At 39.7% G+C, this 17,079-nt stretch overlaps 1 protein-coding gene across 4 annotated transcripts in view; it reads left to right on the top strand.

Annotated features, from left to right (window-relative positions):
* Nucleotides 1-17,079, top strand: part of LOC306882827 (protein quaking-B-like) — a gene marked incomplete at its 3' end in the record, with an annotated part of 100,243 nt that overhangs the window by 62,464 nt on the left and 20,700 nt on the right. For all 4 annotated transcript variants that reach the window (XM_079437756.1, XM_079437757.1, XM_079437755.1 and 1 more), the window contains exon 4: nucleotides 6,148-6,291. In XM_079437756.1, coding sequence (XP_079293882.1) covers nucleotides 6,148-6,291 — 144 coding nt within the window. The remainder of the gene's footprint in view (nucleotides 1-6,147; nucleotides 6,292-17,079) is intronic.

The following is a 17,079-nucleotide window of genomic DNA, read 5'->3' as shown; positions in this document are numbered from 1 at the left end:
ACAAGCATATTCTCATATTTTTTTCATGTATATTTTTAAGTTACAAAAATTCTGTCTAGCTACAATAAATAATTTTCATGTTACTAACTGAATGATATGGAATGATATAAAATGCGGTAAAATAGTATTTTCTGTAAATAAATAAATTAAATAATAAAACACTAAAAAAAATTTATATCATTGATTATATGATATTAAATTAAATTAATTTAGGCATTGCAACATTATAATGAACAAAATTGATTTGTTTTTCATTTTATAGTCAATAACAGATAAATAAATGAAAAAGTTTAGCAAAATAGTATTTTATGTAAATAAATAAAAAAAATAAAACATTAAAAACTCAAATCAATCAAAAGAAATGAATGAATTTAGGCATCACAACACCACAATGTACAAAATGAAAAATTTATATTTATTTTTTAGATTTTCTAAAGATTAAAGTTAATAATATTATTACCAAAAATTAACTTTGATGACAACAAATGTTATTTAAATGTAAAAAAATAGGGAAAATACGCATCAAATTTCCAATATTAACAGAATTATATCCCATTTCAATCAATACTGATTAATTTAAGAATTCTAATTTCATCCTTCAAAACTAAGCCATTGGATTCGAAGAAGCCCAGGGCACGTAGGGACTCTTGACGCTGATATACAAAGTTAATATGGAGCGTGATGTCTTACTGATGTAGTTGCCGTCATCTTTGTTCTGACTGGGCCTGTCAGAGAGACTCAGCTGCAGTGTTGGGCCCGCTGGCAATTACTGTTATTAGAGCTGTCACAATCACTTCAGATTCATCCTCTCGCAGCATCCCTAAACAGACCCGTGTGTGTGTGACAGTATTTTATTTCTGGGTCTCCTTTTTGCATTTTGCATACATATTAAAGAGATTGTTAGTGCATAACCATGGTAGTAGTTTAAACACATTGTCACTGTGTAAATATTCAGTGCTTTGAGGTACCAGTGGATTTATGTCTAATATAAAGGGGTCATATTATAAGCAATCACATTTTACTTGATTTGTTGTAGCAAAAGAGTTTATCGAACTATGATCATCGGATTGCCAGACTGATCATTTCAGTCAGATCAGGACATTTCAGTTTAATGGCACATTTTCAAATATACAGGATTAAATAGGATTCAAAAAACAAAGGTAATATAGGTTGAATTCAGATAAATTGGTTACTGTACGTTACTGTACATTTTGTGAAGTTACTTTTAAATATATCATTCAGATGTGTTGTATTACATCTACAGGTTATACAGTATGAAACATACTGATCAATAACAATTACATAATTATGTAAATCATACTGCAATGAAAATACTTTGACATATTGCTTTCGTCCCAACTTCCAAATCCGTCATCGGTCAAACATGTCAGACATGTGATACGCAAGCGAATACTGGCATGAAAACACAATTATGAACTGAAATGTTGGTCTATATATGTCTGTCTGGCAGAAAACCTGATGAAATATCTCTAACAAAGGATGTGAACCTTTTTTCCTTTGTTCTTTAAAATCTTCTAACAAGATGCTTTGATGTAACTTGCTTTTACACAACCACCAAATCGTCTGGATTTGAGGGCAAAGCTCTCTGTCGTTCTCCTAAATCTATCCCGAGAGAGACAGCCGAACTGGTGTTTTGTATTCTCTCAGAGTCTGCTGCTTGGTTGAGTCTTTCCTGAGAAATGTATACATTGTACGAACAAGATAATGAAATCAGATGTGTCAGTCCTGCAGCAATAATCACTGGAGATTTTTCATAGTTTCTAATCATCAACGAATCACTGAATAATCCACAACATGAACCTGCTCTTAACCATGTTGCAATGTTACTCCTCTCTGGCCATGTTTACATGCACATTAAATATCATAATTTGTTCATATTGCTGTTATGTTAAGTGTTAAACTGATTTCCGTTATCCAATTATGCCAATATTCTGGTTTCTAGAAATCTGAATAAGACAGCTGCCATATATTAATCTGAATGCTTTGTCATTTAAACACTAAAGTAATGTTGAATGCTACAATGTTTGTGAAAAAGTTATAGAATAAATATTTTTTTAGCTTTGTACAAACATTAAAGCTAAATTTAGTTATTTTAGTATTAACAAACAGAAAGAGAACAATGTTTGATTTCCCTGCCCCATCTATAATTGGACAAATAGATAACTCACACTACTGGTTGAGCCAGCGTTGCTACAGTATGTTAGACAAAACATAGTAATGTTATGATGAGTCACAGTGTTACACATTTATTTAAATCAAACTGCAAATGGTTTACTTATAGCTGTCGTTGCACATTAAGCTGAAAAATGTGGATGTTTTAACATTTTGTTTTAGCATTACAATGAAACATTTCAGCCTTTAAAGGAATATTAATAAATATACAGACAGCTGAAAGCACTGCAAGTCTTATGACCTACATTTTACAACTCATTGCATTTTTGTATGCTGTTGTCAAAGACATGAATGAGAATTAATGAGTTGACTAAATTACTGTGAACTACTGTGATGTAAATCACTGTACTACTAATAATAATAATAATAATTCATTACATTTATATAGCGCTTTTCTGCTTTTTCTAAGCACTCAAAGCGCTCTACATTGTGAGGGGTGGTGTCTCCTCGTCCACCACCAGTGTGCAGCATCCACCTGGATGATGCGACGGCAGCCATAGTGCGCCAGAACGCCCACCACACACCAGCTTACTGGTGGAGAGGAGACAGAGTGATAAAGCCAATCAGTGTATGGGGATGATTAGGAGACCATGATGGTCAGAGACCAATGGGGAAATTTGGCCAGGATGCCGAGGTCACACCTCTACTCTTTTCGAAAGACATCCTGGGATTTTTAATGACCACAGAGAGTCAGGACCTCGGTTTAACGTCTCATCCGAAAGACGGTGCTTTTTGACAGTATAGTGTCCCCGTCACTATACTGGGGCGTTAGGACCCACACAGACCGCAGGGTGAGCACCCCCTGCTGGCCTCACTAACACCTCTTCCAACAGCAACCTAGTTTTCCCAGGAGGTCTCCCATCCAGGTACTGACCAGGCTCAACCCTGCTTAGCTTCAGTGGGCAACCGGTCTTGGGCTGCAGGGTGATATGGCTGTGGCCTATCATGCTACTAACACTGAATTGAAATAAGTCACAAGAGCAAGTGAATAGCTGGAAAGAACATGCATGTCCTGCTCCATGCATGCTGATATGTTTGTTTGTCAGGCTGATTGCATGCATATTCCTAAACAGCTCTTTCGGAATAAAGGTATAGTCATTTATACTGTTATTTGGTGGAATTTTGCGAGTAAAAACTAGTCATAGGATTTCAGTTCAACAAGATTGGGATTGTCTTGTAAATTTGAAAGACTTCCCATGGAGATTATGCATTGGTTTTCAAATTGGTCACATAAATGCACAACAACAAGCTGCTTGGTTTCAAAGACTTCTGTTTGAGCTGTTTATACATTGCCAAACTTTTGGCAATGGACAGTGTTTTTGTCCACAAAATTAATAGAGTCTTATGAGTACACTACTGTGCACAGAAACCAATGGCCAAGGATAGGAATTTGGTTAAATAATACATCAAATTCCAGTTTGTTTTTCACCAAACCCAATCGTATATCCCCAGAACACTTGGAGAATACGACACATGTACGCTTCTGTGCTACTTTTGTGTCTTTTTTAACGTCTTAGTGCTTGTCGCTATTCACTGCCTTTAAGCGCCAGCAGGACATTCCTTTAAATTTCCCCTTATGTGGACTAAAAAGGAAAGGCAATGCAGCATTATAACATCTTCATTTTCATTTTTACCTCAATTATCCCTTTAAAGGCTGACCAGAACATAGAGCTTAATCGGACAATGATGTGTATGTTAACATGGTCACTGTGGTGAAATATATTGGTGAGTACGTTGAAGAACAAGCTCGTGTCTCATTACACTCCCCACTGCGTGTACCTTTGTCCTCTCCCAGCCGACTCGTGATATTAGTTCCCAGAGCTTTCCACCGAGGGGTCGGCGCTCCTTCAGAGGGGCATTATTGCCTCGGTAAGGATTACAAAAGAGCAGGACAATGGATTTATGGACATTGATTGCACTACTGCTCGGCTACGGCATGGGCAGCTCAAAGACAATGCGCGAGGGGAAAGAGGTGTAAACAAAGGCCTAGTGGAGGGCCCCACAGTCAGACATATTTCCTGCGTTCAATGTTGAAGGTGCGTCACCTTGACTACCAGCCTGTCACCGCCCGCCCTGCAGGGATGCAGAAGGAACAGCCACGGCCTGATGCAAGACAACATGAACCTTGACCACGGGAAAAACAAGTGTCTTAGCTGTATCTTACCCTCAGTCAGCCTGACACATACACACATGTACACACCACCTCTACTCTGGTCCCTCCTGGCCGGAGTGTTATTGACAGTGTGGCTGTGGGCAGGTTGCTGTGCTGTGACAATCAGCCTCAGATCAATTTTTAGCACTTGTCACAACCAAAGAAAGCCAAGTAAATCAGCCAAACGAAACCAAAGGGGCGAATAGAGAGAAAAAGGAAGTGACCTCATAACACCCGAGCATCACCATCCTGAATGGTAAATCATGTTGAGTGTTTTTGGCGATACACAACCCCATTTCCACACTTCCTCGCTTCACATCAAAAGGGGCAACAATGGATCCTTAATGAAAATCAGCAGGCAGAACGCGGTAACACAGACGCCGACGCTGATTGCCATCAATTTCCCATTTGCAGTCATGAGGAGAAAAAACGAGCTGTGTTTGCATATCTGATTATTGCATAAATCAGATCTTGATTTTTCATTTGGAAATCCTTCAGGAAAATGAGAAAAATAGCAAAACAAGCCAAACGCAGACAAACAAAAGCGGTGGTGTAGGCGAAGTGTAACGAGCCCCTTCAACTTAATGTGCTTTGGGTTTCTATCAATTAAGCTGTTTGCCCTCAGCAATCTTCAAAGCTTTTTAATCCAAAGTTTTCATGGTTTCCTGTCATTTAATTTAGTTTTTTAAAGCCCCTATATTTCCGATCCACTAGCTGCACCAAATAAAACAGCAAAAATAGCTTGATTTTAATATTTTCTGAATATGAGTGGTTTTTGCCTGTGCAAATTTGCCACCACAAAGCTTTGGTTATTATGCAGTTGCTGGGGTGTTCACTTTCTGATCTCACACTGGCCCTACTAATGTTTCCAAACAGGTTTCACAAGCACTTCTACTGCTCCGCGTCTGCCATTGGTCTGACAGAACAGATAGCCACGCCCCAAACTCCCTCCATTGGTCGAGCTACTGTTGCTGTGTGCTTCTGGTCTAGATTCTTAAACAAACAGAGCAATGTTTTGAAAGCGCCTCAGAGTGTTTACAATTTTCAACATACAAATGGCTTACTTATAGTTGTCTCTGTATATTAAGCTGAGTTAAAAGCATAGTAACTGAATAAATTTACATCAGCTTTGAGCGCTGCTGAGCTCTAACTCACTTAAGCAGTGATCTAGTTTTGATTTGTTGCTCATGCTATTGTTGCTTCTCTCTGCTTGCTGTGAAGCTTTTGTCACTGCCTGTCTTGAGACTGTATGAATTTTACGAGGTCTCTTTTATAGAGCTCTGTGTCACAGGATGACATATACATGGCATCCTGACTTCTGCTTTGTAGCACACAGCAGATCAAAGAAGCAGCTTCTCCATTTTATTTTTACTTTCACATCCTCTCTGTTGTAGTCTGTTTTTATTAGATTTGCAGTTGCACTTTGGTGTTATCAAGGTATCAAACTCCACATCAAGAGTGGGAGCTGAGACAAGTCCCTACATCTTTCTTGAACCTCATCATATCAAACACATATCATATTTCTGGTCAACTCTGTTAAAACATGTACATTGCAGCCTAAGGGTCAAGGTTTGTGTCCCAAATGACGCAGTATACATTATGCACTTATACACTTATCTACAATCTATTGAAGTCCCTCCTCCTTTGGTACATAAGAAAAGATGCAACATCTGAGAGCATGAAGTGTCTATTATTTGGACCCTTTCTTTGCTTTCTTATAGACATCCTTGATTGTAGCAGTCAACATTTTGTACAGCAGCAGTGCATCTAAAACTTTTCTCTCTCCTTCTCTCTCTGTGCAGGAGGAACAAAACCGAGGCAAACCCAATTGGGAGCATCTGAATGAGGACCTCCATGTGCTCATCACGGTGGAGGACGCCCAGAACCGGGCTGAGATCAAGCTTAAGCGTGCAGTGGAGGAGGTTAACAAGCTACTCGTGCCTGCAGTGAGTACCCCTGCTATCTTTCTTACACATTTCCTTTCTTGAACACATCATGCTAATTTTGACTAGCTGACGTTATATGTGTCAAAATGACAGGAAGTGGGATATGGAAGTTATATGCCATTGGCTTTGTTGAGGCATTTTCACACAATAAATTGGCTCCTGAAAACATCTGTACAGGTTCTGTTCACAGGCTATGTGTGTGTGGGTGACTTTATGATATGTCTCACTGCAATGTTTAAATACTCACATAAATTGGAGTTTTTATGAACCCTATTATATTCAACTCTCCAAGTGTAAATATAATATAATCGTCAGCACTTGCCCTTTAAAACTGATTATCACTGATTGTTTTGTGGCAGTTTACTGGACACCTAAACAGAAACATTCCAGACAGCTTCACTCAGCAAATAAAGCTGTTTGAATTAACATAATTCATATTTGTAACAGGACAATGTATTATGACATCATGCAACAAGTATGCATCGTTCCGGGTCCATCAGACAAGCTTTTTTAGTGACTAAGCATTATATAGCACAGTGTCTGCATATATTAACAGTATACTGTGAGGGCAGTTGAGTTAATGTACCTGGACAGATAATAATACACAGCAAATGTTGAGATTATAGATTCCAGGGGCAGCATTCTATTATTCTCTAACAAGTATGCATGATTCCAGGTCCATCAGAGAAGCTTTTTTGGTGACTAAGCTTTGTATAGCACAGTAATCTTTGTTGGTTTTAGTTATTACAAAGTGATACCTATGGTTTAGTAAAGAAATGGACATATATTCTTTACCAAAAAATGTTTCAACAATTCAGTATTTGCAGTATTTGGATTTGTTGGTCATTTAACAGCTACACACTCATACAAATAACTGCTTAAATTAGACGTTTCTTCAAATATGTAATAATATTTGACATTGACTTTTGTTTAGCTTTACATCTGCTGGTTTTGATCGGAGTTCCTTAATACATTTGCTTGATTTTTATTGACATATGATTTCATAAAGATGCATTATGTGCCATGGTGAAAGCGAGACTGGATATTGTTTGATAATGTGTTCTTATATTAGTAAGATTATTAGTAACATTTGTGTATTAGTAAAGCTCTTATATTAGTAACAGTCACAGCACATTAGAATCTATGATTGCATGCGGTCCTTAAAACATTTTCCTCTTTCGTTTCCTTTCCTTTTGGTGTCACTTGATGAGTGGGAAGTGAAACATTATCCAAACGCTCTACTGACAAATGGGAAGTGCTGTGCAGGGCCGGTGTGATTGAGTAATCAGTCACTCGAAACATTCTTTAAGCTAACACTTGCATCATTGTCATTTAACGCTGTATGAAAGGGTTGGAAGAACAGGGTCAAGTCAGCCTGTATGGTCGTAAATTAAAGTATTTTAAATGCTAGAAATGTCAGTGAGGCAGTTGGAGTATGCAAAAATACACACAACTATAGCTCTGTTCAGCTAAGCAGCGTTTTAAAGCATCATAAACATAATTCCAATCAAAAACTGTTCCAAACAGTATGCAACTAAAGTATGACAGTCAAGAGAAATTTTGATTGTAAATAATGTATTCTGTTCAGTGCTTAAAAGGAGTGTTGGTCTAATTAATTTGGACTATTTTTGTTATCATTAGTCTACTGAATCATTAGCTTCTGCTAATGGAAATATATGATAATGGAATCCATTTTTTCATGTGTGTTAGATTAGTATGTGACTGATGTGTGTGAATGAACATATATGATGCTGTCTTATGTATCCGCATATATAGGCTAAACAATATACTGTGAGGGCAGTTGAGTTAATGTACCTGACATGGATAGATAATAATACACAGCAAATGTTGAGCTTAATGATTCCAGGGGCAACATTCTATTATTCTTTAACACTAGTGTTTTAGGATTTATGAGGTCATAAAGGTCTTAAACGTCAAGTCATGTGATGAGGAAGTAAGTGCATTAAGGTCACATAGTTTATATGCTACAAATTGTTGTAGACAGATTACAGAGCTCTGAGAGTCTACTAATGACTACTGCATGACCAGTGAGTCCTACCTCAATTATTTAATTAGCCATAAGGCATTCATGAAGTGCTGAGAATGCAGATGTTTACAAATGCTGCTTACTCTGTTCGTGCTGCATTGTTGCAAAATGTACCATAGTTTATGAAAAAAAGAAAAATACTGTAGTAACGAGTGGAGTACTTCCACACAATCCATGAGACTGGCCTTGCATGAAAGTTTACAACAAGGATAAAAATTGGCAAAACTATTATTTTGGTCAGTCTAGCCTAATCTAGCCTAAAGTTTTCCTTTCTTTTGCCCTGCTGTCCTGTCAACTTTCAAGCATATGACTGATTGTTTTTGCTCTTGTGCTGTCTGTGTACATACGTGTATGCCACATTACAAATTTTGTGGTATTAATGGTGCTTATGATGTGGCTTCCTTGCAGTGTTAAGATTATGGGGCCTATAACTGTACTAATTGTTGTATTTTGGTCAGAATTGTGGTGTAGTGAAATGGTTCTCAACCCTGGTTCTGGAGTACCCTTACAGTTCATTTGCACATAAATGCAAATGAAAATAAATGCTACGAGAATAATTTTTGTGCGCAAAGAAAACAAAAATAACGATTTATGTTACTCTCATGAATGGCGGCAGACTGAACCGGAAGAGATTAAATTGTTGAATAAAGTCGTTATTTTTGTTTTCATTGCGCACAAAAAGTATTCTGGTAGCTTCATAACATCACGGTTGAACCACTGATGTCACATGGACTATTTTAACGATGTCCTTACTACCTTTCTGGGCCTTGACCATGATAGTTGCGTTGTTGTCTATGCAGGGTCAGAAAGCTCTCGGATTTTATCAAAAATATCTTAATTGTGCACAACTTAATGTTGTGTTTTTGGGTGAGCTAACCCTTTAAAATGTGACTACTGACAGTGCGAGCTGAAGACTTACATGTCAAGTTACAGAAAGACCAGTATATGATGTAACCACCAGAGGAAAAATTATATGTTATTGCTTCAGTTGGCTGTCATGGCAACTGCCAACACCTTCAATAAGCTCAGTGAGAACAGTCACACCTCCCCAATCAGTGGACCTACACTAGGGTCTCAGAGTGGACACAGTCTTCAGCTACTACTGCAACAACAGCATAACATTTAACCTGATCCTTCATCTAAGAGCAATTCCCTTGTCTGGCAGCCAACTCCCAGACGGCCCACAGAGAGGCTGGCCCTTCCTTATCAATCCCAGCCCCGCTGCTGCGATGTATGATGTCCAACAATACCCTCCCACATCCCAAGGTAAAATCCATTAGCACCTCTGTGTTTGCCTACAGGGACTTTTCTCTGTCAAATAGATGGAGGGAGGGATTTTTTTTTCCTTTCGGCTTGTGCTAAAATAACAGCCACTATTGTTCTGCTCCAACTTCTGTAAAGATCTTTATAATCCCTGCTGAAATTTGCATACTTATTGATCGCATCTTGTGGCATTTCAGCTGCACTCTGCTTCTCCACATGTGGGTGGACCATTGGTGCATTGGTGCAGTGCACCATTGGTGTTTGTGGAAAATGTCAACAAAATATATATCAGACCCTTCCCAAAGTGAACTGAGACGCAGTATAACGCAAACGGGGGTTCACTTGCTGGATTGGCAGTCTACCTTCCAGCTAGAAACCAAGGCACTTTATAGCAGCACGCCAGGAGTTGTCAGCTTGGCGTCATCTATTTTAAATCATCATCATTATCTACATCACCACCGTTGCTCTCATCATCATAATCAGCAGCACTGGCAGGAGTGGCAGCAGTTGGTGTGGTGCACGCAGGAAGCCAGTGACCAGCAGGATACTGCTAACACAGTCAAAAGCAATTATCATCAATGGCTTTGTGACAAATATATAAAAGCCTTCGCTTCACAATTGCATCTGATTGTGCTGACTGAGGCAAGGTCTCACCAGACTCCCCTGAGCTCCTCTGTCTCTCATATGCAGGAAGGAAAGCTCGTTTACATATTACCAGTGGCAACATGCTGATCTTTTCCATACAATGAATGTGAATGGTGGCTAGGGGCTGTCAAGCTGAAAAAAAAGAACATAACTGTAACGTAAACTGTAGTCCATATAACCTGTATAGCTTGTGCACTTTATTCCAAGTCTTCTGAAGTCATATGATAACTTTATGTGAGGGAAAAGTCACATTGTAAATGTCAATATGCGCTATATTTAAATATCCTATATGTGAGATATAGTGCATACCTTTCAGTGGTAATGTCTTTTTTTCACATAGTTATCAGATGACTTCAGAGGACTTGATATATAACATTAGAGACACGTGGATGCATTATGTTGTTTTTTGTAATTTTTTTTAGCTTGACAGCCCTTTGTTGCTATTCACTTTCATTGTATTGAAAAGGGCAGCTTCAAAATTCTGCTAAACTTCCACTGTTGTGTGCTTTTTGCATAATGACACATCAGAGCTGTGAAACCGTGGACTGTGCATATGCTCCAGACGTCTTAAAGCTGTCAGCTCATGGGGACCCTGATTTGAATCTGACTTGAGTTACGCCCCTGTCTTATTCCCCCATCTCACTTCTATTTTCCCGTCTCTAAAAAAGGCCAAAAACCATAAGGTATTGGAATGATATAAGCGTAAGAGAATGACAGTTTTATTTCAGATGAATTATTCCCTTATGTTTTCTTAAACCATGGAAATTCTGTTTTATCCTAATGCTCTGAAATGCGAAAGGATAATAATATTTATCTTCAGAGATAGTTGTTTGAAGTTTCATTTTGCATGTTGTAGTAGCTCAGGAGCATAGGATATGAGCTCATAGCCAAAGCATTGAGCATTTGTTTCCAAGGTCCAGGGGAGTAGCACTGAGATAGCCGTTGGATATCATTATGTCCTTGAACAGAGAACTTAATATCATCTTGCTTGACATGGACCTGTCTGTTGTAAATGGCCAGGTTATAGTGACTTTTATATCCAGGAAGGATGTCCTATGTATCTGCATGAGAGGGGGACAATCTTTAATGCTAGCACGTGCAAATTGCATGTTCCATGATCTACTCAAACTAAAGCTCTTAACCTCCTACATGTCACAGATGATTCATATTCCTGGAAAAAAAAACAGACATCTCGTGTCACTTCACTGTGAGTATTTTCAGCTTTGCTAAACTGAACTATGACACACAACTTCGGCACCAAATTACATGCACACCCCTGAGAAAGCTAATTTCAGAAAACATTTTAAGGGCTTTATTTAGAACATAAGCCGGTAGGCAGCATCTAAACCTGTGGTGAGGTGAAGCGCTTACCACTATCTGTTAGCTCTCAACGTTCTCTCACTCTGTTTCCCCACCCTGTGTTAGCGGTAGTTAGGTCTAAATGGTCATTGCTGAAGGTACTACTTTAATTAAAGTCCTGTCTGTCAGCCGCCCCTCCGTGGCTACCAGCCTGAAGCCATGACAGATAGAGGCAGCTCTAATTGTCAGGGCTGGAGATAAAGTGAAATTTGAAATTAGGTGTGGAGGCACTACTACCACACAATGCACATACACACACACACACACACACACACCTCCCCTTTTTGGCCCATGTGGCAGCTGCGCCAGCAATGGTGTTGAAGAAGAGGGGAAGTTAAGTAAACAACAAGGGCCGGCAAGGGCCGAAGTACCCAAGCTCCCCTCTAGATTAGTGCACCCTATCACTCAACACTTCCTTCTTGGGATGAGATATTTCCAGCTTATCCGTGAAGCTCAGCATTTGTGGTATCTGAGCTTTTATGGGTGTGTGATTTTTGTGCGATTCGTGGTGGCTCGTTCCTGTATGGCCAACGTCCTGCAGAGTTTATCTTCAGCGTGCTTCAGCACACTTACATGGAAGCTTCTAGTAATCCTGCAGACCTTGATTAGCTGCTACAGTTGTGTTTAATTAGAGTTAAACGCTACAGGACGGAGGCCCTCCAGGAACACCCCTGGTTAAGAGTAACATATCTGTCCCAAATCCCTGTCCCTAACTTCATAACCCACTGTATCCCATTCCAAACTATGGAAATAAATGATAAATGATATTACTTTTCTTAGATACAATGGGTGGAAGAATCATGTAGACTTACATTGAAGGAAGGACCCAATCTACTGTACATCTAAAGCTCAAAGTATACTTCAGTTGGCACATGCTCTCTAGAAAGCTTCATGTTATTCCAGTGTCTGTGCTATATTTCTCTAGAATTTATGACCGAAAAAAAGTCTTCTGTAATGCACTCTTTTAAACTAAATTTGCAGCAATTTCATAAAACTCTCACACAAACGCTTGTCAATGCAGGTGTCTATTGTTGCAGTCTCCGCTGTTTTGTTGCTGTTATTGCGCCGTCTTTTTAGTTTCGTTTTCTGCTGTGAAACAGCGGCCTGGGCCAGTGTTGCCACCTTGTGGAACAACTGATTAGTTCAATGAGCAACTGATTAGTTCAAATTCAATCAGCATATGTGACCTGCGCATACAAAGTGTACAGTTACAAAAACCAGGTGGCACGCGGGTACTATTCTGATGATTAAAGTCACACGCACTGTATTCATATGTTAACGTACGCGCAAAAACTAAAGTATACTTTGGGCTTAAGGAACAGAATATGCAGGGACTTCAGATCGGCCAGTAAGCAACTACCTAGAAACCAACCAGAACACCTAAGCAACTACCTTCGTTCGAACTCTGAAAGCCATCCACAACACCCTTGTATAATTTTTTCTTGTTATCAGAAAATGTTACAATTGATATTTTTTCCTTGATTACTTTCTATTTCGCACAAATCCACATGCCAATTTTTTGAGATTCTCAAATTCTTCTTGGCTAATTCTCCCGCTGGCACACATGCTCACGATGGGATTTTGAACCCCACAGATTGCGAGCGACTGCTGGGAGAAGCATTTAAGAGGCAATACCTAGGCAGGGTATGCACAAGTTGTGTTTGGGGATTCCCGTGACGTGCACAGCGAGTATTAGTCGCACATAACTGAATCTCTGCCTGCAAGATTGCACATGAACACCCTCACTTCTTTGTAAGAACTCCTGAGTGGATGTAGAAGCAAAGGTGCATTATGGGTGAGCAGAGCCAATGTTGCTGTTTGTGATGCGTTTTTTTTTTTTAGGGAGGCAGGAGAATGAAGGGCCCAGTGGTTTGTGGGAGGTTCCATCTGTTCCCTTCATGGCACAATAGGCTCCCTCTTGCATGACATGTTTTTCTGCCTCTCGCTGTTTCTCAGATTGCTCTAAACTAGCAAAAAAGAGAGAGGGGTTGAATAGAGCCCATGCCTCTCTTTGCAGAAATGTGTGTGTGTGTGTGTGTGTGTGTGTGTGTGTGCACCTGGTATTCATCACGTCCTGGGGACCAAATGTCCCCACAAGGATAGTAATACCAGTAAATCTTAATCTTGTGGGGACATTTTTTGGTCCCCATGAGGAAACAAGCTTATAAATCATACAGCATAAAGTTTTTTGAAAATCTAAAAATGCAGCATGTTTCCTGTGAGGGCTAAGTTTAGGTGTAGGGTTGGTGTAGGGCAATAGCACATACAGATTGTACAGTATAAAAACCATTATGTCCCCATAAAACATGGAAACCCAACATGTGTGTGTGTGTGTGTGTGTGTGTATGCGTGATGCCGGAAAATAGGACGTCGTGTTCATTTGTGTGTACGCACATTCGGAACTCGAGAAATGACTGCACGTTTTTGCATATCTTTGTCCCTTTGTGCAGGTGCACATGCTGCCTCCTTTTGTCCAAAGGTCTCCTTTCCATCAGTAATGTGACTTTGTATATGTCGACGGGTGTAATTCTGTGTGTGGCTACGGTATACGTGTGAACGGCAGGGCTGCTCTGTGGTAACATGATTGAGTAGTCATCCATGTCTTTGAGGCTGGGAGAGCATCAAAAGGCTCTTTGTTTACAACTGGAGTGTGGAAATCCTGAGCGGGCTCTTTGGCCCTACAGGGTTGGATAATGCTCCCAGTGGGGCTAATTCCCCTTCCCCTCCTCTGAGAGAGTCCAGCATCTTTTCTCTCTCTTTCATTCTGTTCTGTTATCTCTCTGTGTGTCCCTCCCTCGGTCTCTCATGATGTTATTGAGTAACACTTTGTTTTGGAGCTAGTATTGGTACAGTTCAGTTGCACAGGGAATAAAGGCTAGTTGGGGTTCACAGGGCAGAGAGTGCATTACTGTGGCAACTGTTTGAGGCCCCATCCTCAAAGGAGAGCACCAGGTCATGTGACTGTACTACAGAGGGGCTTAAATCATCCACCTACCGCCCCTGCTTTCAGATTTTCAGCTACTTAAATAAGCTCACTCGTTCATAGGACCAGATGCAATCTGCAGATTTTTTTCACAGCTTCTCCGTTGATTCTAAAGGAATGTTGTTTACACTGACACAACCAATGCCATGTGATTTCAATGGAAGTAATGAATGGGGTTCTGTTTGTCCAACTAATGGCAGATAGGAGAAGTGTATGAACCTGTTTGGTGACCCTAGTGGCCCTGAAATTACACACTTCACCTTTACTAAAAGAACAGAGAGGGACAGAGATATGTACCATTTTATAAATGACAGACATCTCTGTAAATTCTGCAGCAAATTTTTTCAGCGTTCTGGGGGCCCAGATTCTGTGTGGACCTACTTATTTATACTCAAATCACCTTGTCCTTCTCTCTGCTACCTCTCTCTATTCCTTTTCAAGAATGAGAGAGTAATCCCTGTGTAAATAGAGGGATAGTGTAAAGATGCCGACTCCATGGCCATTCAGAAATCTATCCAGCTCCTCTGCTCCACCGAGCTCCAATAGAACAGCTGCCTCCCCCGGGCACCACGGAAACGAAATGTCACGAGCGAAATAAAGGCTCCCGTTCCTAGCGTGTACCTTCTGTCAGTAAACGCCACTTTCCCCAACGCTGCACTTAGTCTTTAATGCAATGCTTGACTTTGCCAACGCTGGGTGGCCTTTTCTTCTGAGGAAACGCTGAAATCACTAGCATGTTGTCATCTCTTTTCTTTTAGACTCTGACTTCCCTACAGTGCTGCAAGGGTAAAGAATGAATATGATACACTGTGATTGTTTATTGTGGAGGGTATGTGAAAGATTGCCCTTTATAATTCTATGGGTTAATTTTTGGAATTTCCTTCAGGCCAATGCCAACAGAGACTAAAGGAAACATGATTCAAATGAAGACAAACTGAAGACTTTGAATATGATGTGGAAGGTTTTTGGGATATATTAAATGGATAGCTCACCCAAAAATGATTTATTCACCCTCAAGCCATCCAAGATATATATGACTTTCTTCTTTGAGATTAAATACAATCGGAATTAAATTGAAAAAATGTCCTGGCTCTTCCAAGCTTTATTATGGCAGTGAATGGAGATCAAGATTTTGAAGCCCAAAAAAGTGTGTTCATCCATCATAAAAATACTCTACACGGCTCCGGAGGGTTAATAAAGACCTTCTAAAATGAAGCAATACGTTTATATAAGAAAAATATCCATATTTAAAACTTTATAAACCGCAATCTCTAGCCTCCACTAACTGTCATACGCACATTTACTAGAGAGTAGCGTTACAGAAGGTGACGCAGGTGTCGCATAAGCTCCGGTGAGAATTTGCTAGTCTTGCGAAAGCCAAGTTTTGTTTACAGCAAAGGAAAACCTCTTCCTGGCTTATATCAAAATCTTTTGACATTATTCTGTACAAATACTCATTTTGTACTTCTAATTCCTGACTGGTGTTTTGTTTTGCTCTCTCCTCTGCACTTCTGTGTTCATCACTTCTCACCGGAGCTTATGCTACGCCTACGTCATCAGTGGCGGGAACGCCACTCTCTTGTGAACGCTGCTATAACAGTTAGTGGAAGCTAGAGATTATGGTTTATGAAGTTTAAAAATAAGAATATTTTTACTACACAAATGCATTGATTTGCTTCAGAAGGCCATTTTATGATGACTGGACGTACTTTTTGGGCTTCAAAATATTGACCCCCATTCACTGTCATTATAAAGCTTGTAAGAGCCAGGAGATTTTTTTATACAACTCTGATTGTATTCGTCTAAAAGAAAAAAGTTTTTTTACACCTAGGATGGCTTGAGGGTGAGAAAATCTTGTGGTAATTTCCATTTTTGGGTCAACTATCCCTTTAAGGCTAGTCTACATAACATTATTATGAAAATAACCCTTCCTTTATGTTTTAATACAGAGGTGCCCAATCCTGTTCCCGTATATCTGCCTACCTGCAGAGTTGAGATCGAACCCTGATCAAACACACCTGTCTGTAATTATCAAATGCTTCTGAGGGTCTTCAGTTGTGTTTAATCAGGTTTGGAACTGAACCTTGCAGGAAGGTAGAGCTCCAGGAACAGGATTGGGCACCCCTGTTTTAATATAATTTTACTTGCCTCTTCTCTAAAGCAGTGATTCTCAACTCTGGCCCTCAAGGTCCACTTTCCTGCAGAGTTTAGCTCCAACCTTGATCAAACTCACCTGCCTGTAACTTTCCACTGATCCCAAAGACCTTGATTAGCTTGTTCAGATGTGTTTGATTAGGATTGGATCTAAACTCTGCAGGAAAGAGGACCTTGAGGGCCAGAGTTGAGAAAAGCTCTAAAGTTTCTTAAAACAGTGTTGTCTAATCCTTCTCCTGGAGGACCACTGTCCTGCAGAGTTCAGCTTTAATCCCAATTAAACGCACATGAACCAGCTAATCAGGGTCATACAGTTAATCTAGGCATACTAGAAACT

This window comes from Barbus barbus (genome assembly GCF_936440315.1).
Source record: "Barbus barbus genome assembly, chromosome: 16".
NCBI classification, from domain to species: Eukaryota; Metazoa; Chordata; class Actinopteri; order Cypriniformes; family Cyprinidae; genus Barbus; species Barbus barbus.
Note: the sequence above shows the minus strand (reverse complement) of the source record. Positions and strands in the feature narration are given on the sequence as shown.